A 20888-nucleotide genomic window follows, 5' to 3' on the forward strand; every position below is an offset into this window, starting at 1 on the left:
ACTGGAGTTGTCACAATTGTAGACTTCAAGTTATATTACAAAGCTGTAGTAAAACAGTATGGTACTGGCACAAAAACAGACACATAGATCAATAGAACAGAATAGAAAACCCAGGGGGCGTCTGGGTGGCTCAGTCGGTTAAGTGTCCAACTTTGGCTCAGGTCATGATATCATGGTTTATGAGTTCCAGCCCTGCGTTGGGCTCTGTGCCGACAGCTCAGAGCCTGGAGCCTGCTTTGGATTCTGTGTCTCCCTCTCTCTCTGCCCCTCCCCTGCTCATGCTCTTTCTATCAAAAATAAATAAACATTAAAAAAAAAAAGAATAGAAAACTCAGAAATAAACCCACAATTACATCGTCAATTAATCATTTGTCATGACAAAGGAGGAAAGAATATTCAATTGGAACAAGACTGTCTCTTTGACAAACAGTGCTAGAAAAACTGGACAGCTACATGTAAAAGAATGAAACTGATCACTTTTTTACACCACACACAAAAATAAACTCAAAATGGATTAAGGACCTAAATGTGAGACATGAAACCATAAAAATCTTAGAAAAGAGCACCAGCAGTAATTTCTTTGACATCAGCTGTGGCAACATCTTTCTAGATGTGTCTCCTAAGGCAAGGAAAACAAAAGGGAAAATAAACCATTGGGCATCAAAATAAAAAGCTTCTGCACTGTGTAGGAAACAATCAACAAAACTAAAGTCAATCTACTCAATGGGAGATGATATTTGCCAAAACATATCTGATAAAGGGTTAGTATCCAAAATATAGAAAGAACCGATACAACTCAACACCAAAAAACCTACAAATAATTCAATTAAAAAATGGGCAGAAGACATGAACAGACATTTCTCCAAGGAAGACATACAAATGGTCAACAGACACATGAAAAGATGCTCAACATCACTCATCATCAGGGAAACGCAAATCAAAACTACAATGAGATATCATCTCACATCCATCAGAATACCTAAAATCAAAAACAAAAGAAACAACATGTTGGCAAGGATGTAAGAAAAAAAGGAATCCTTGTGCACTGTTGATGGGAATGCAACCCCTGTGGAAAACAGTATGGAGGTTCCTCAAAAGGTTAAAAATAGAACTACTTGATGATCCAGTAATTGCACTACTGAGTATTTACTCAAAATATTCAAAAACACTAATCCAAAGGGATATATGCACCTCTATATTTCAGCATTATTTACAATAGCCAAATTATGGAAGCAGCCCAAGTGTCCATCAATTGATGAATGGATAGAGAAGATATGGTGTGTGTGTACATATGTGTGTGTGTGTACATACACACACACACACACACACACACAATGGATTACTTAGCCATAAAGAATGAAACCTTGCCATCTGGAACAACATGAATGGAGTTAGAGAGTATAATGCTAAGCGAAATATGTCAGAGGAAAGACAAATACCAAGTGATTTCACTCATATGTGGAATTTAAGAAACAAAACAAACGAACAAAGGAAAAAACAAATAAAGGGGAGAGACAAACCAATCTTAACTATAGAGAACTGACAGTTACCAGAGGGGAGGTGGGGGCAGGGGGAATGGGTAAAATAAGTGAAGGGGATTAAGAGCACACTTATCATGATGAGCACTGAGTAATGTAGAGACTTGTTGAATCACTATATTGTACACCTTAAACTAATGTAACACTGTATGTTAACTATACTAGAATTAAAATTAAAAATTTAATTTAAAAAACCTTTATGCTGAGAGAAAAAAAGACATTAAAAAAAGAACATAAACTGTATAACTCCATTTATATGAAATGTAAGAACAAGCAAAACTAATCTACAGTGATAGAAAGCAGATCAGTGGTTGTCTGGCTTCAGGGGAGGAGGAAACTGACTGCAAAGGTATATAAGGAAACTTCTGAATTTGTAAAAATTCATTTAACTGTACACTGAAAATGTACACATTTTAAGTTATACTTCAATAAAGTGGGCTAAAAATAATTTTTGTGATTCTGTTTTAATAAGTTAGAAGAGTTAAGACTATCATGGACAGGAAATACTTTAAAATTCTTTAGGAAAAGTTGTATAAATTCAAGAGTAACGTTTAGAAATGTGAGTAGCTAGAACAAGAGACCAGTTACCAGAGTGCTTTAGCGATGGTGGAATACTAAAGGTAGCAGTCACATTCCAAAGAGCTAAACACCCCTAAGGCAAATATTCACAGAGGGAAAAATAATCATCTGTGATGCAAAGGACTTCGAAGATTACCTCAAAGAGCAGAGCCTGGGCTTTCTGTTCTGGCAGTAAGCGCAGTCCTGCTGTTGCCTTCAGGACCACTGGGGTTCTTTTCCAGTGACTTCGGGGGATGGAATCTTTGGCCACCTCTAAGAGTCCTTGAACAGTCTCAGCACCCTTCAAAAGAGATGACCTACTCATACAGTGAACAGTTCATTTAGTGGCAACTGTCTATTCCCTCAACATGCTCGGGGGGATAACAGGAGTGAGGGAGCAGGGGGCTCCAACCACTCTCTGCTCTACAGGAGAAGAAACCTAGATAAGTAGGCTTCTTTGAAGGAAAATGCATTTAATTTTGGTTGAATGATAACAAAAATTATTCTTTTATAGCATGGTCATTTTAACTGATTGTTATTTTGTGTCTCATAAATTAGCTTCAGGTTAGAAAGTTGGGTACAGTGAAAAAAACACCGGATTTGGAGTTAGAAGACTTGCTTGCTAGCTCTGTGGCTTCATATAGGGACTTGGTTTCCTCAACTCTACGATGGGAGATACGCCTCATCCCACTGAAAAACTGCTGAGTGCATTGCATGCGGCAGACTGCATGTACGTGCACACAAAGACTGGTGTGGCTATTACCATGCTACAGGTTTTATGATCTCTGGAAGGACAGAACCTGCCAGGTTCATTTTTGCATCATACCACCTACACGCACAGGACAGAGTAGATACTCAATTTATGAAATTAAAAACCATTATTTTAAATCCACTGTTTCCCTGAGTGAACATCTGACAACATGCTGCTACCTCTAAATCATCAGAATTATTAGCAACCACAACAAAATCTTCTCTAAATGTCAAATCAGTTTTTGACACCTCCCAATTTTCTGACGCATTTACCATTTCATATTAGTGAGCTGAGAAAAAAAACATCTTCACAGGTCTTCAAGTTCAAGCCATTCTTTTTTCTAAGATTTTATTAAGTAATCACATGCTCTACCAACTGAGCCAGTCATGTACCGCAAGCCATTTTTAATAGAAGTTTTTCCTTTGGTTAATGACTATGCTTGTAACAATATCTTTACATTTGCTACCAAATGGTCGATATTCTGCCTTATTCTATTTTGGTATGGCCTCTGACACACTGGGTATGGCATGTTATGGGTGCTCGAATGTGAAATACAGTCATGACAAAACTCTCTATACATCCTTTAATACCAAAGATTTTTGTTTTCATGAGTTCTTCCCTAATTTCTAGAGTATAGGTATACATGATCTGTCCTATATCAGGGTACTTTGAAATGAAGTTCATTGGGTCTACAGTTCCTCAACTGCTATGTTTATACCTCATACCTTATAGAGAACTCCATGTCTATCTTCTCCATCTACATTAATCAATGCAGTTGATGGCTTCAACTCAAAAATCTTAAACAGTAAATACAAAGGGAACAATCTGCTAAAAAAAAAAAAAGGTGTCATCCCTGCATATCCACAATCTATTCTTGCTTCGTTCTGCTCAAGCCCTAGTGAGTTTGGGGTGTACAAGTATAGCTGAGTATATCTGAGGACAGAAAACTGATCTTACACATGACTCAATATCAGTAGTGAACAGCATGAGGTATTTAACAGCAGCAGCGTGGTAAAGTTATTAAAGCACTGAGAATCTGAACATCTTGTTATAAAAAACGCACCTGCTTAGGTTGATCTACAAAAGCAGAAAGTCCTGGCTTCACAGAATCAAAAATTTCCCCTTCCAGAATCGGAAGCTGACCTTTTTGTCCATGGAAGAAAACAGAAGACAGATGGCTGATTACCAAAAGCTAGACTGTTTCTGATAGTGGGTTCTGTATCATATGACCTACTAGATTAACCTATTCCTCCAAGCCATCCCAAGTAATCCCACCTGTGAAGAGTGGCTTGTAGGAGTATTGAGTAAAGGGACAGAAGATGACAGGCAATTCTTGAGAGTCCCTCTGCCATTTGTCGGGGTGGACACCTAGCTCCTACTCCTGCTCTTAGGCTCTATATGTAACCTGAGAACACTGGAAATTCACAAAAAGTTAATCCTCAGGGTCGTTTCATCTCCTCCAAGGATGACAGTGATCCTCTCTCAAGACCACATCCAATATTCTCAATATTCTGGATCCGAAGTATCAACTACTTTAGAGAAAAGGACAAATTACAACTATATTTCTTGGACATATGGGTTTTAGACTACAGGCAACCCAGATCTCTTTAATTTCACACTGAATTAAACTATATGTTCAATTATCGTCCAAAATCTTCTCTGAAGAAAGACATTCAGTAGCATTAAGATTCTGTTATTCATATCACATACTCTCAGCACATTCATTTCTAGAAGGAGAGGCTGAAGTGTAGATTAATAGGCACCAATGAGGGTACGAGTTGCACTTACCTGGTATTTTCTGCACAAAGGTATAAACATGAATTCGTGTTCCAGTGCTCCCTGCATCAAACATAATTCCGTACAATGTGCTAGCACTGACATTGATGGGGCACATGGAAGACAGGAAAACACCCTCAAACCAAGTCCGCTGATCTCTGTGGAAGACAGTGCTGCAAACACAGGATGTCACCAGCATGAGAAAGGCGGTCCCCCATGCAGTGGCCATTCTCCTCCCAAGATGTGGTGAGTCTAGGCTTTTGTTGCAGAAGCAATGCTGTTCATACACCTGCAGTGGCTTATAGGACAAAAGACAAACATAGACCAACTCGTCTTTTGTTTAAACCTGTAAAGGAAGAAATACCTACTACAGAAATCCCACCCCCTTCCCCAAGGTGCTCTTTCTTTATTTTTTATAAGCAGCACAACAAGCTAGACCACAGTAACATAGGCTCTTAGCACCTTTTCCTTTAGAGTATCTTGTTGCAATAGAAAACTAGGATTTAAAATATATTTCCTCATTCTCTGCTTTCATTTGTAAGGTGGATCCCTCATACTCAAGGCTCTCTCTGCCACCCTGCTCTTATTGTTGAGTCTAATTGTCTTCTTTCAATTTCAACGATTTTGTCTTTAGATCATATAATAACCCTCCCACTCTCCTTCTCTTTTGTCTTTTTTCCTATGTTTCAATTTCTGAATTAAAGTTATAAATTTACATAGAAGTTATAAAGTCACTAGCATTAGGGTGTCCACAGGCTTCAAAAATCAGGCTACTGGAATGCTACCTGTGACCAATAATATTGCCAGGGTTTGCACATACAATCCCATTTTAGGGAAATCAACTTAATTTAAAAACACTTAAATGGACCATTATAGGTTTTTTTGTTGTTGTTGTTTTTAAGTTTCTTTAAGTAATCTCTATACCCAATGTGAGGCTCAAACTCGTAACCCAGAGATTAAGAGTCACATTGCTCTTCCAGTCCAACTGAACCAGCCAGGGGTGCTGACTGTTACAGTTTTAAAAAACATCTTTCATAGGTTTCAGGGTTCCATGTTATCCCTGTAAGAAGTTAAGGCAAATGAGCAAATTAAGCCAGAGAAGCTCAATGACTTGCTGAAAGTCATAAAGCAAGTCATTGGTGAAATCCTGATCAGAAATCAGTCTTCACTTTTGCCAATCTTTCTTTTTCTGATTATTCCCAAAGCCTCCCTTACAGCAAGTTCTTGCCTATATTTCTTTATATGTTTGTAGCAAAGACAAAAATCTTAGCATTAGTGCTCAGCATTATTTGTTTTAGATCAGTATATTATAGCAGGTTGAATACAAATGATGCTGAAAACCTACAGTAGGGTTACATGAAACAATGTCTCTTGGATAAGCTATATTTTCTTTGCTCTAGGCTGTATTTTCTCCTGGTATTCATGAACAATGCTATCCTCTAACATGTAAGGCTTCTTTAATGGCCCTTTATGCACTTTGCTGAAAAAAGTTTTGAGAGTCCTGTTCCAGCCTTCATCTCTGGACTTCTCCTTATGTAAGTCACAGTAACTGGTTATATAAGATCTAATTCTGAAGTTCCTATTGTTCAGTCCCCTTATCTCTAACAGAATACTCAGTATATTTGGAGCATAGATTGAGGATTCTCAGTCATTCTCAAGTTTGTTGACCTCCTAGGGTTCATTTTATCAAAATGCTTCTCTTCCCACAGGTGGCATATTGTATAAAATAATGCAAATTGAGGGATGCCTGGGGGCCGAGTTTGAGCCTGCATCGGGCTCTCCTCTGACAGCACAGAGCCTGCTTCGGATCCTCTCTCTCTCTCTTTGCCCCTCCCCTGCTTGTGCTCTCTCTCTCAAAAATAAGCAAACATTTAAAAAAATAATACAAATTGAAGTTAATTGCATTCAGAGTTTAAACTTTTAAAAATAACTACAGTAGTTCTGAGATACTAAAAGGCAGAGTTAGAATTATCAGTTTGAACACAATTCAAGGCTGGACTTCTATTCCATAGTTAAGAATAAAGGTTTTGGCTAGGGGAAAAAAAAACACAACTTTGAGTCTCAAAGGAAACTTTATCCCAGGAAAACAACACTGAAATAGGGCAGCTGCTTGGCCAGATTCATAGTCACATCTTAAATCACTCCCTTTGGCTGATTTTTCTTTTACAGCAAACAGACTGGACATGTATATCAGTCTAAATAACTGAAAACAGAAACAACCATTTCAGATTCTTGGAGTATTAATGGATCCTTGCCTTGTCCAGATTTCAAACCATATCCAGTCCTTGGTCCCTTTTCTCCCTCAAGAAGAACATTTAGGGCTCTCCAGTCACCAGCCTTCCTCTACCTCTGTAACTAATTCCAGAGCGGCTTCCTAGGGCTCATTTTTTCTCTATTATTGTGGTTTCTGAAAAATCTCTCCAGCTTCTATTTCCACTAAGCAAACATTTGTTTTTCTGCCAAAAGAGATTTCACATGGAAAAAAATGCATGCTAGGTTATCTGTTCTCATGAAGTGAAAAAGTGCAGAGTCATACCAGGTGTTTAGTGTGAAACTAAACAGATCTTAGAGAAAGCAAAGGATGAAAACATAAAATGCCCCTTCTGCTTTTAATCCCTACCTTGTAACACCACTTTCAATCTCATTTTTCTTTAAGGTTAGTTAAGAATGGCTTACATTTAGAGTGTATAGAATGGGATCCTCTTTTACACAACCGCAGCCTGAAAAGCTTGCTCATTCACTTCGTTAGTCTTTGCTTAAATGTCACCTTCTTGAAACCTTCCTTGTCGACTCAATTTAAAATTGCAGCCCACCTGGCCACATGCACATCTTCTACCTTCCTTCCCTGCTTTTTTTTTTTTTTCCATAGCACTTTCCATCTTCTATATAGTTTACTACTTTTGTGGGTTTTTTTCATATTCCTTGCTCTCTGCCATCCTCATGTGAGCTACATATGGGTGGGAATTTTTGTCTGTTGTATACACTGATGTGTTCCTGGCACTGGAACAGTACTATCACACAGTAGGTGCTGAATAAGTACTCTGAGAAGATGAATAGTGATCCAATAACTCAGGCATTGGATCCTACCCATTTAGCAATATAAGAGCTGACCTCCTAAAAAGGAGGTTAATCACCCTCCCCTGGAAGATCACGATTCCAAACTTCCAGGGCAAGATTGTTTCTTCAAACATGTCAATTATATGTTTTATATGCTACTCAAAACAAAACAGATAGTCAAGTTTACTTTCTACAGACTGGGGAGTATACACATCAGTATACTGAAATTCACTCCTTTCAGAACTGATCTTCTCAAACATCTCTTGCTCACTTTCTCCTATTCACCCCCATAAAGTCCCCTCTTCAATTCTTTTGAGACCCTGGTGCCAGCTAGTGTTTGTCACTATTCTCATTTTCTTCCAAGGTCTTTTCAATATATCTTTGTCTCTATAGGAAACATTAATACTCCCTAGTCAGCCTCCCCAGAGCTTCACACTCCAGATTCCCTTCTCCCATGTCACCCAGACAGACCACAATCCCACAGAACCCAGGCCCCATTTGGGTGCTCACCAACTCATGTCTGCCTGTTCCTGTGAATCCTTGCTTTCACTGTTGGTTGCCTTTTGCTCTTTGATCCTATTTCAAGAATCAAGCTAGCTTCATGAACCACGTTCACCTTTGTGCTAGCTTGCAACTAACTACGTGGCATTTTGCTAACTCACTCCCTTCTTGATCTTTCACTCCTCCCTTATCCACCTTTTTTCTGGGTACACATGATTGTCTGGTTCATCTACTTTTATGATAGTTAAGTGTCAACTAGTAGAATTGTTTATAGGGCAGAAGTTGATCAGGAACTGACTTCTCTATTTTTATACAGGATATTACATGTTCTATTTATAATTACAAAATATGTAACTACGTAATAATGTTATTAATCCCCTCCTATTTCATGTTTTTACAACCTTAGTCCACTCCTTGGTAGCTTCTATCCTTGAGATGAACTTAGAAACCTGGGCATTGGATTGTTTACTTAATAAGCATTTACTGAATGTGGGGCACCTGGGTGGCTCAGCTAAGCATCCAACTCTTGATTTCAGCTCAGGTCATGATCTCGTGGTTCGTGGGATCAAGCCCCATGTTGAGCTCTGGGCTCACAGCTGCAGAGCCTGCTTAGGATTCTCTCTCCCTTTCTCTCTGCCCCTCTTGTGCACATATGTGCACACTCTCTCAAATAAACTTTTAAATAAATAAATATTCTTTTAAAATTAAAAGTAAATAAATAAAAGGTCATATATTTAAAAAAAAAAAGTATTTACTGAATGTCTGATATATGCCAGACACTGTGCTATCTCCTAGATACAAAAGAGGGATTAGATATAGGCTCAGCTCTTGGGGAGACTTCAACTTACTAGAAGAAACAGACAAGTAAGCCAACAGCTATAATGCACATACTGTGGTAAGTTCTTTTATGGGAATATGCATAGAATGTTATAGGAATGGACCTACGAGGCAAATAACTCATCTCAGAGTTACCGAGTTACATCTCAGAGGAAGATGGAGTTGGGAAGGAAGAGGGTGGCTCCTTAAGGGATAAGAGGCCTAAGCTGGGTCCTGAATCAGAGGTAGGAATTAGCCTGGTGAAGTGACACAAGGAGAATCCTGAGAACTTTAAGTATTAAACAGATGAAGTATAGAGAGCCAAAATAGAGAACAGGTGTGAGAAACAATGGTTCTGTAGGCAGTGAATCATATTTCAAAGAATGGACTGGTTTTCCTTATACAGTTCCATGAGAACACCTGATTGTTAATTTAAGTCCTTCTATTCCTTCCCTAAACAAATATAAGTATTGACTGACCTGAATAAAATGACACAGGATTTCTCAACAGTTTAAAATAATGGAATCAAGTAGGTAACTGGAAAGGTCCACCAAAAAGTCTTAGTGAAGCTCCCACTGCCAATTCATCTGAGCTCCACAAAAAAGCTAGCTTTAACAAAGTTAAAAATTAAATACAAAGCAAGTTTAAAATGTAACCAGAGTGAAAAATTTAAATAAGCTGAACTATGGAAATGGATTAGCCAAACTACTCAGAGCAAAAGTTAGTCAAGTAAAGCAAAACGAAAACTGGTCTAATTTAAGTATGAAATAGATTCAGTACAGTGAGCAATGCCTCATTTGGGAATATAAGTTGGGACCTACATACCCAACACCAAGGGCCAGAACTCTGGAACACTTTGCTATTTGAAGAGTGTCTAAGGTGAGGGAACATGATATCTTTGGTATTTCCAAACCCAAGTACTGAGCCTGGAACATGTTGACATCAGTAAATTTCCTTTTTTTTTTTTAATTTTTTTTTAACGTTTATTTATTTTTGAGACAGAGAGAGAGACAGAGTACGAACGGGGGAGGGTCAGAGAGAGAGGGAGACACAGAATCCAAAACAGGCTCCAGGCTCTGAGCTGTCAGCACAGAGCCTGATGCGGGGCTCGAACTCACTGGCCGTGAGATCATGACCTGAGCCGAAGTTGGACGCTCAACCAACTGAGCCACTCAGGCGCCCCAACATCAGTACATTTCTAACTGACTTGGTACAACTGAACTGATAATATCTGCAGACAGAAGCAATGGGGAAGAGGGTACCACCTTTCCCAGTGTCTTACTATGGCTATCACATACCCAACTCCCCATGCCCCTCAAAACTAGCTCGTGGATAGTAATGCTATTCCAGGAATTCTATTTATTCACAAATTCATTCATTCATTTAGGCATTCCAGAAATTATCAGCTGCCAATGCTACTTACAAGTATGTCATGCAAAGATGAATCATCTTAGACCTGGCCTTTAAGAGACTACAGTAAACAGGAAATAAATACATGTCCATTAACTATGTCTGTAGAGTTAAAAGGTGACAAGTAGCACAGTTGCCATGCTCTGAGACTTTAAAACAGGGAGATATTATTTACAGCTGGAATAACTGAGAAGGCTTTATAAAAGAAGTGGCATTTGAGGAAGGTCCTAAGAAGGGGCATTAAGATAGGAGAGGAGTACTTTTCAGGAAACAATGATTCAAGACATGGATATAGAAAAGGGATGGAAGCCCCTGGGGAATAGTGAACACATCAGTTTGACTAACTGTCATAGGAAATAAAGTTGGAAGGGCAAATTCAATTCAGACAGGAGAGCACACCAAACACTCAGCTGAGTTTAGACTAAACTCTGTAGGCAACGGGAAGCCATTGAAGATTTTGAGCAAGGAAGTGTCACAAATATGATTCTGGCCATTACATATAAGAAAGACTGAAGTGGGAAGCCTTAGTAGGCTCCATTCCAGTGTCTAATTCTACAAATGTTCACTGATGCCCATCAAGCGGTAGTTGCTTGAGAATTAAACATGAATAAACAGACTTTTTTATTCAAGATTCTCAGAGTCTGGCAGAGGTGACAGGCATAGACACAAATAACCACACTTTCAAGTTAATCATAAAAACACTAAAAGAGCCCAGGGCCTTAAGGACTAACTCTCTTGATAGGATTAGGAAAGGCATCATGAGATGGCATTTGAACTGATTGTGAAAAATGAATAGAACTACAAAAATAATATAGACATGTGGATAAAAACCAGAGGGACTATAAAAAGATGAAATAGGTAAATATGAAATAGGTAAATTATGAATGGCTTGATTTCATTTTTTATTTCCCGAAAAATGTGTAATATGGATTTCAGAAACAAGAAAGTACACTATTAGCAGAGGAGGGTATAGAAGAGAGGGTTAGCACTTAATGCAGGGGACTGTGGCCAAAGGAGCACAATCTGAAGTAATAATAATAATAGTGGCTAGTATTTATTGAAACCTTAATACTAGCTAAGCACTATGTTAAGTATTTTACATGCATCATCTCATTTAATCTCACAGTACCACTCTGTGAGGTAGGTTTATTTATAACACCCCCTTTCTAGAAATGAGAAAACTGAGTCATAGGAAGCTAGGTAATGTAAGACCATATAGTAAGTGAAGAGAGCCAGAAATCAAACCCAGATGGTCTAATTCCAGAGCCCACAGTTTTAACTACTAGGTCACCCAGGAAGGGTCACCTAGAATGACTCCAGAGAAAAATGGATTTGAGGGTGGGAAGAGAAGGTAGAGCAGAGAAGAATGATCAGAGATGAAGCTGGAAAGTTAGACTGGCATCAACATGCAAAAGTCTTACAGTAGTTTGATCTCCTTCCTATATACGACCAAGAACTTTTGATCTGTTTCCTGCCGGTTAGAACCAGAACTTCATTATATTTCCATGATCTGACTACTTCTGATCACTCATTGCTACCACCTTGGCCCAAGCCACCATCATCTCTCATGTGATTTACTCTGTCTTAACAGAGCTCTGCTTTTTAAAAAAAAATTATTTATTTTTTAATGTTTATTCATTTTTGAGAGACAGAGAGAGATAGAGCATGAGTGGGGGAGGGGCAGAGAGAGAGGGAGACACAGAATCCAAAGCAGGCTCCAGGCTCTGAGCTGTCAGCACAGAACCTGATGTGGGGCTCAAACTCACAAACCATGAGATAGTCATGATCTCATGAGCCAAAGTCAGATGCTTAACTGACTGAGCCACCCAGGCACCCCAGAGCTCTGTTTAAAACAAATATTGTTTATGTATTTTGAGAGAGTGTGAGAGTGAGCACATGTGAATGCAATAGTGAGTGGGGGGAGGGGCAGAGAGAGAGGGAGACACAGATCCCAAAGCAGGCTCTGTGCTGTCAGCACAGGGCTCGACTCAGGGCTCTATCTCAGAAACCGGGAGATCAGGACCTGAGCCAAAATCAAGTGTTGGGTGCCTAACCGACTGAGCCACCCAGGTGCCCCAACATATCTCTGCTTTTACTTTCACTCCCCGAGAGCCTTTTTTTATTTAAAAAAAATTTTTTTAATGTTGATTTATTTTTTGAAAGAGAGAGGCAGACTGTGAGCAGGGAGAGGGACAGAGAGAGAGGGAGACACAGAATCTGAAGCAGGATCCAGGCTCTGAGCTGTCAGCACAGAGCCTGACATGGGACTCAAACTCATGAACCATGAGATCATGACCTGAGCCAAAGTTGGACACTTAACCAACTGGGCCACCCAGGTGCCCCACCTACAGTCTATTTTTAACAAGCAAATAAAGTCATCCTTTTAAAATGTTACAACATGTCTCCCCTCTGCAAAATCTAGCAGAGGCTTCCCATTTCCCCCAGAGTAGCAAGATTCCAACAACAGTTTTCATGGATCCACCTGTTCTGTCTCCCTCCCTATTACCTCTCTGACCTTATCTAAGTTTTAATCTTACTCCCCCGAATCACAGACCTCTGCATCCTTACATGTCAAACGTGCTCTGGCCTTAGGGCCTTTGCTATAGCTGTCGCCACTGTCTGAAATATACATCCACTTGATAAATTCCTACAACTGCTTCAAATCATTGTTCAAATGCTACTTTCTTATTGAGACCTATCTTTAATATTAACTTCTCTCCCTCATGTGGCCTTACCTCTGCCTGCTTTCTCAATCCCCTTTACTCTGATCTTTTTTTTCCATAGCACTTATCACATTCTAACGTATTAGACAGCTTATATATTATGCTTATGCTTATTATGTGTGTTCCTCTGATGGAATATATGCTCCTAGAGAGAAGGAATATTTGTTTACTGATGTAGCCCAAGCACCTAGTGGAGCGTCCAAGAAGGTTCTCAAAAGAAACTGGTAATAGGAAACTACAAAGTGACATAAGAAGGGAAAAATAATACTTTCATAGATTTGTAAGAGAATAAAATGAGATTTTAAGAGAATAAGATGAATACCTGATCTAGTAATAATGATCTGTTTTTAGGAGAAACTATAATTTTATTTTTCTGAATCTATTAATTCTATAGCTATATTGCTACATTGAATGTCGGTCTTTAACCACTGTTAAAATTTTGATAAACTGAAGTAACTTTCCAAAAAAAAAAAAAAAAGAATCTAAAGGATACTAAACTACTAAACATTATTTACATTGTCCAAGTTTTATCAAACCAACAAATGTTTAAGATGGTATACATTAGTTACCTACTGATGCATAACAGATAATCTCAAAACTTAGTTGCTTAAAACAATAATAAACATTTATTATCTCACAGTTTCTGTAGTCCAGGAATTTGAGAATTGGATAGTTCTGGCTCAGGGTCTCTCATGATACTGGAGTCAAGATGCAGGCTCCCAGCCTGCAGTTAACTGACGGCTTGACTGAAGCTGAAAACCCCCCAGTTTTGAGTGAGCCCCAAAACGGCTCACTCGATGGCTGTCAAGTTGATGCTGGTTGTTAGAAGGAAGCCTCAGTTGCTTCCCAAGTGGACTCTCCAAAGAGCCTTGAATATCTTTACAACATGGTGGCTGGCTTCCTCCAGGGTGGGCAATCCAAGAGAGAACAAGGCAGAAGCAGCGATGTTTTTTAATGACTTAGCCCTGTAAATCATATACTATCACTTCCCCCATATTCCACTGGTCATGCAGACCAACCTAATAAAATGTATGAGAGTGGGAATGCAAGCTGGTACAGCCACTCTGAAAAAAGAATGGAGGTTCCTCGAAAAACGAAAAATGGAACTACCTTACGACCCAGCAATTGCACTACTAGGCATTTATCCACGGGATACAGTTACATTATTTCAAAGGGACACACGCACCCCCATGTTTATAGCACCACTATCAACAATAGCCAAAGTATGGAAAGAGCCCAAATGTCTACTGATGGATGAATGGATAAAGAAGATGTGGTATATATATATATATACAATGGAGTATTGCTCGGCAATCAAAAAGAATGAAATCTTGCCATTCGCAACTACGTGGATGGAACTGGAGGGTATTATGCTAAATGAAATTAATCAGTCAGAGAAAGACAAAAATCATATGACTTCACTCATATGAGGACCTTAAGAAACAAAACAGATGAACCTAAGGGAAGGGAAACAAAATAATATAAAAACAGGGACGGGGATAAAACAGAAGAGACTCATAAATATGGAGAACAAACTGAGGGTTACTGGAGGGGTTGTGGGAGGGGGGATGGGCTCAATGGGTAAGGGGCATTAAGGAATCTACTCCTGAAATCATTGTTTCACTATATGCTAACTAACTTGGATGTAAATTTTAAAAAATAAAAAATTAAAATAATAAAAAAATAAATGTATAAGAGGATGGGCATGAATACTAGCAGGTGAGAATCATTGGGGGCCATCTTGGAGGCTACTGCAAGTTATAACCAGTATTTGCGTAATATTTTGTGTTCAGCTTTTTTTCCTCACTTATACATATTTCTATCAACAGAGCTTACACACTTTAAAAACATTTTTGTTAATGTTTATTTATTTTTGAGAGTGAGAGAGACAGAGTTTGAGCGGGGGAGGGGCAGAGAGGGAGGGAGACACAGACTCTGAAGCAGGCTCCAGGCTCTGAGCTGTCAGCACAGGGCCCAACGCAGGGCTCCAATCCACAAACCACACGATCATGACCTGAGCTGAAGTTGGGTGCTTAACTGACTGAGCCACCCAGGCGCCCTGACCTTATACACTTCTTGTTTGGAAAACTACATGTTATTCCAATAATATTAACTCTTCTTTTTTAAAATTTGTAAAAATGTTTACTTATTTTGAGAGAGAAGGAGAGAGCACATGCTGGAAGGGCAAAGAGAGAAGGAGAGAGAGAATCCCAAGCAGGTTCCACACTGAAAGTACAGAGTCCAATGCGGGGCTCAATTTCACGAACCAGGAGATCATGACCTGAGCCAAAATCAAGAGTATAATGCTTAACTGATAGCCACCCAGGTGCCTTGCCTCATTTTTTTTTTTTTTATGTTTATTTTTGAGAGAGACAGAGCATGAGCGGAGCAGGAGGAGGGGCAGAAAGAGAAGGGGACAGAGGGTGCAAAGTGGGCTCTGCCCTGACAGCAGTGAGCCTGGTGTGGGGCTCGAACTCCCAAACCATGAGATCATGACCTGAGCCAAAGCTGATGCTTATAAGACTGACTGAGCCACCCAGGCGCTCCATTTCTTTTTTAAACGTTTATTTATTTCTGATAGAGGGCGTACAAGTGGGGGAGGGGCAGAGACAGAGAGAGGGAGAGAGAGAATCCCAAGCAGGCTCCATGCTGTAAGCACAGAGCCCAACATGGGGCTCGATCTCACAAACCATGAAATCACATCCTGAGCCAAAATCAAGAGTCAGACACTTAACTGAGTCACCCAGGCGTCCCTCAATGATATGAACTCTTAAAAATTAAAAACAATAATGGACTTATAGTTTCTCTGAAAATATCACATCCCACCACTTGATGCTTTCCATTGTTTCTGTTATAGTCCCAATATTTTACTTAACATCATTAAAGTCAGAAAAACTACAATTCATACAAACATCCTGCTTGTTCCTAAGGGTGAAAGGAATTTAAATACTTCAAAAAAGTCAAATATATTTAGGAAAGAGTAGGAAAAAAGTAAACAAGTCACTATATTTGTTAAAATTATAGGTATCCATTAATAACTGAATACTAAACCTAACAGTGAAATGAAATACTAAATCAAGGAAGGTATAAAGTGAAAATATTTATATTAACTTATATTGTTTAAATGTAAATATTTAAAAATATTTATAACAAATTTCTTCATGCTATATACAGAAAGAAAATTTCTAATCAGATAATAGTAGCATTAATACTTAGGTACTGAAGAGATATTTGGTAGAAAGGGATAAGACTAACAACTGGCACAGATACAAAATCCACTGAAAAATTCTGTAACAAGCATTTTTCAAGTATCAACAAAATGAAAAAGTTATTAAATAATCAAATTATATTAGATCCCTGCCAAAAAGTAAGACCTGTATAACATAATAATAAACCGTAGTAAGAGCATGGAAACTACAAGAGGAGAGATTGGACAGGAGGAATTTTCCAACATAGGAGTTGTGCTGACAGAGGAGAGGAGTCTTGCCCCGAGGGCTCAGCTCAAATCTGACCACACTGTCCCAAGTGGATTCACAGATCAGAAGGGGGCGTTGAATGAGATCTTTTAAGGGCTCTCCAACCCTAAGATCAAACACTCCCAATGAATAAATTAAAATTGATACATTGGTAGTTACCAACAAATATAAAATTTTTTCCTATAAACATCACTTCTTTCTGTATTTTATTCCATTTTATTCAAAACATTATTAGACAGTGTCAAACAGGCCCATTCTATACAATGAAACCATTTGGGTGTTATACCAAAATGAGATCAGGCAGTGCCTGACTTCATTCTTCATTGTTTCAGGCTTGACTTAGCTACGATAATCACTGCATGGGGAAAGCTGTTGCTCTTGCTGCCTCTTTCTTCACAAGTCACAAAGCCTTTTCTTACCCATTCATTAAAGTGAAAAACCTTTAGACAGGAAGATACTACCAGTCAGGAGAGGGTTAATATTGTCCCAATGAGCAAATATATTGAAAACCTAAGGAAATAACTATCTCTGCCTTTGAACTCCTATCCATTGTGGGAGGCACTTATGTGCAGAAGAGTATCTGCAAGGATCAGTGCCCTTTGTCACTGTTTACACTGGAATTTGTGGGAAGGGAAGTGAAAACCTATTTTCCCTTTCTTATTATCAAATTAAAAATAGCTACTGCTTTAAAAACATTAAATCAAAATGAAAAAATGAGAAAGACTGAAATATTAAAGGATACCTTATATATAAAGCAAGGAATAGGACTTCCACATAAATACATTTCTTCCAAATGTGTCTGAGATGCTTCCCCTTTAAATAACATTTTTATTTTAACAATGTTTGCTACCAATATTTTTCTAAAATTTTTTTATGTTTTGAGAGAGAGCAAGTGTGAGTGGGGGAGGGGCAAGAGAGACAGAGAATCAGAAGCAGTCTCTGAGCACTGTCAGCATGAAGCCCCATCCCCATGTGGGGCTCGATCTCACGAACCATGAGATCATGACCTGAGCTGAAATCAAGAGTCCACCACTTAATTGACTGAGTCACGCAGATGCCTCTGCTACAAATATTTCTCAAGTGACTTATGATTTAGGGTCATGATTATGATCAGCAGTTATATTTTTGTGTAAACTTGGGATGCCTCTAGGTGCTAGAGTTCTATAGGATTGTTTGCCTTTCTGGCACCAAACAGTCCCAGAATGCTATGCTTTTTGAGCTAGTTTCCCTGGACATGATGCTATGTTATCACTGATTAGTGTTGCCATGGGCCTGATTCCTTCAATAAACTGTCATCATGTAGTATTTTAAAATCTTTAAAATCATGGGGATGTAAATCAGAAAGCCATAATTATTAGACTTTTATGTCAACTTATGCAAATGAGGGCCTAAAAGAATAAAGGTTTGTGACAAAAGAATAGACTTTGTGACAGCGCTTTAGTGGCTCATAGATCCCTTTCCATTTACTGTAAGCTCTCAGCTAGGAACAGAAAGCAGAATGTACAGAAATCTGACCTATGAAAAAGTGGGGTATTACTTTATATTGGCTACTTACCAATATTTTCTTCTTCTTCTCCTGGACATTCCCTTGTTTCCTTCAACTAATGTGCCATTTTTTCAACCTGTAGAAGATGGACGTGGATAATCATAAGAGCAAAGTTCTCTCTTTTCTCTCATCAGCATGCTTATTTTTGATGCAATTATCTCTTTCCACACTTGTTTCCAACTATTCAGTCTTTGGAAACCAGATCACCATACTCATCACCTGACTTGCAGTTTAGTACTCTTGGGCTCTTTCTCCTCTTCCATACTTTCTTCTTATTCAAACTACAACCACAGCCACTCTTATAAAGTCACTTGTTTATAAAATCAGCAACAGCCAAGGGAGGCAAGTCACACTCCCTCTAAAAGATAGTGTATATTTTTGTATAAATGTGTGTGTGTAAATGTATGGGAGGCAGTGACTAAGGAGCTAATCCATAAAAAAAGTGGATAAAATCTAGCTTTGCACTTTGTCGAGTCTTTTTTTTTGGCTGTAAAGAATTCAAGTAAGAAGTTGTATGGAGCGCCTGGGCGGCTCTGTCAGTTAAGTGTCAACTCTTGGTTTTGGCACAGGTCATGATCCCAGTTTTGTGGGTTCAAGCTTTGCATCAGGCTCTGTGCTGGCAGTGCAGAGCCTGCTTGGGACTCTCTCTCTCTCCCTCTCTCTCTGCCCTTCCCACACTTGCGTTGTTCTGTCTCTCTCAAAATAAATAAATAAATAAATAAATAAATAAATAAATAAATAAATATTTATATTTGTATTTATTATAAATAAATTATAAACAAAAAAATAAAGGTTTAAAAAACAAAACAAGTTGTGCGTTCCACAGTGTGATCAAGAGCAGCCACTTACTATACATGTATGAGTACATGGTTACAAGGGACCAAGCCAATCCTAGTCCAAGGTACATATCCACAAGAATTGAAGATAGGGACTCAAATATTTCTACACCAATGTTCCTAGAGCATTATTCACAACCACCAGAGGTGGAAACAATCCAAGTGTCCATCAATAGATATGTAAATAAAACATGACCATATATCCAATAAAATTTTATTTATCTGTAAGAAGGAATGGAGTTCTGGGGCACCTGGCTGCTTCAGTCAGAAAAGCATGCGACTCTTGATCTCGGGGTCATGAGTTCGAGCCCCACACTGGGTGTAGACATTACTTAAATAAACTTAAAAAAAAAAGCCAAGAATGAAATTCTGATTCATGCTACAAATATGAATGAATCTTAAAAACATTATGCTAAGTGAAAGAAGCCAGATACAAAAAGACATATATGATTCCAATTATACAAAATATCTAGACGAGGTAAATTCAGACAGACAGAAATTAGATTATAGGTTATCAGGGATTGAGGGGAGGGGAGAATGGAGTTACTGCTTAACAAGTCCAGAGTTTCTGTTTAGGGTGATGACAGAGTTTTGGAAATAAGACAGCAGTGACGATTATAAAACACTGTGAAGATAATATCACTGAATTGAACACTTAGAATGGTTAAAATGGCAATTTTTATGTAATATATTTTACCACAATAAAAACTTTTTATTTTTAAAAAATTTTTAGTGTTTATTTATTTTGAGAGAGAGAGCTCACAAGCACATGTGAGCAGGGGACAAGCAGAGAGAGATAGAGGGAGAGAAAGAATCCCAAGCAGGTTCTAACACTCAATTCTTGGAGCCTGAGATGGGGCTCCATCCCAGGACAGCAAGATCATGACCTAAGCCAATATCAAGAGTCAGGTGCTTAACTTACCAACCACCCAGCTGCTCCAGTAAAAACTTTTTTAAAAAAAGCATATGGGAGGTGCCTGGCTTGCTCAGGCAGTAAAGCATGCAAGTCTTGATCTCAGAGTCATGAGCTCAAGCCCCACATTGGGCATAGATTACTTTAAAAAAAAAAAAAAAAAAAAAAGGGCAGATAGAACCAAATATAAGATCATAAGAGGAAAAACACTGGCTACTAGTTACTATTTTAGTGGAGCAACAGTTATTACACTTCATTCTTGGTATATCTCATGGGTACACAGCCAATTACGATTTAAACTCTGAAGGGTAGTACTGATACTCAGAATACATATTTAAGCTTTGAATTTATACAGTATCTTCCATTCTTCCAGAAAGAGAAACTTACCTATGCAACATAAATCTGAAAATTATACATTCAAGAGAGGATTCAAACAAGGTTGAAAATATAGGGCCCCCAAAACAAAATGTTTTTAAGAAAGGTCTTCATACATTTTGTTGACTATAACTTAAAAACTTCCCCCAGTATGCTCTTGGAATCCAAGGATGGAATGAGTGGTATCTACTTCTAAGCATGCAGTCTTGGGGCTCCTGGGTGGCTCAGTTGGTTGAGCATCTGACTTTGGCTCAGGACATGATCTTGTGGTTCGTGGGTTCAAGCCCCACGTCAGGCTTACTGCTGTCAGCCTGTCAGTGTAGAGCCCACTTCAGATTCTCTGTCCCCCTCTCTCTGTCCCTTCCCCACTTGTGCTCTCCCGAAAATAAACATTAAAAAAAAAAAAGAATTTAAACATGCAGTCTTGACATTTCAATTAAGTTTTCCTTTGAAAAACACTTAATATTGTGTGTATGTCAATACACTAAACTCAAAACAAGAGACACTTGAAACTGGCATCTCCAAATGCCCCCATTCCTTGGCACCCTTGTACCACATACATAGAGAGGGTTAAATAGACTCTCTTATTTCCTTTTTTGTTAGTGGCATCAC

The 20888-nt window shown here is 38.6% G+C and overlaps 1 protein-coding gene across 15 annotated transcripts in view; it reads right to left on the minus strand.

Moving 5' to 3' along the window:
• The window catches only part of ENTPD5 (ectonucleoside triphosphate diphosphohydrolase 5 (inactive)), a 45150-nt gene that overhangs the window by 18138 nt on the left and 6124 nt on the right, over nt 1-20888 (minus strand). For 5 of the 15 annotated variants that reach the window (XM_081795955.1, XM_081795965.1, XM_081795954.1 and 2 more), the window contains 5 exons: nt 18162-18228; nt 6754-6826; nt 4636-4921; nt 3911-3990; nt 2254-2397 (listed from right to left, as the gene is read on the minus strand). In XM_081795955.1, the coding sequence (XP_081652081.1) occupies nt 2254-2397; nt 3911-3990; nt 4636-4852 (441 nt within the window). In that variant the 5' untranslated portion in view covers nt 4853-4921; nt 6754-6826; nt 18162-18228. Of the gene's footprint in view, nt 1-2253; nt 2398-3910; nt 3991-4635; nt 4922-6753; nt 6827-7757; nt 7836-8190; nt 8321-18161; nt 18229-20888 lie in introns of those variants that run through there. The other 10 variants (XM_081795958.1, XM_081795961.1, XM_081795967.1 and 7 more) reach the window with 8 other exon arrangements.

The sequence above is a fragment of the Panthera onca genome, chromosome B3 (genome assembly GCF_046562875.1).
Source record: "Panthera onca isolate mPanOnc1 chromosome B3, mPanOnc1 haplotype 2, whole genome shotgun sequence".
In the NCBI taxonomy this organism is placed as follows: Eukaryota; Metazoa; Chordata; class Mammalia; order Carnivora; family Felidae; genus Panthera; species Panthera onca.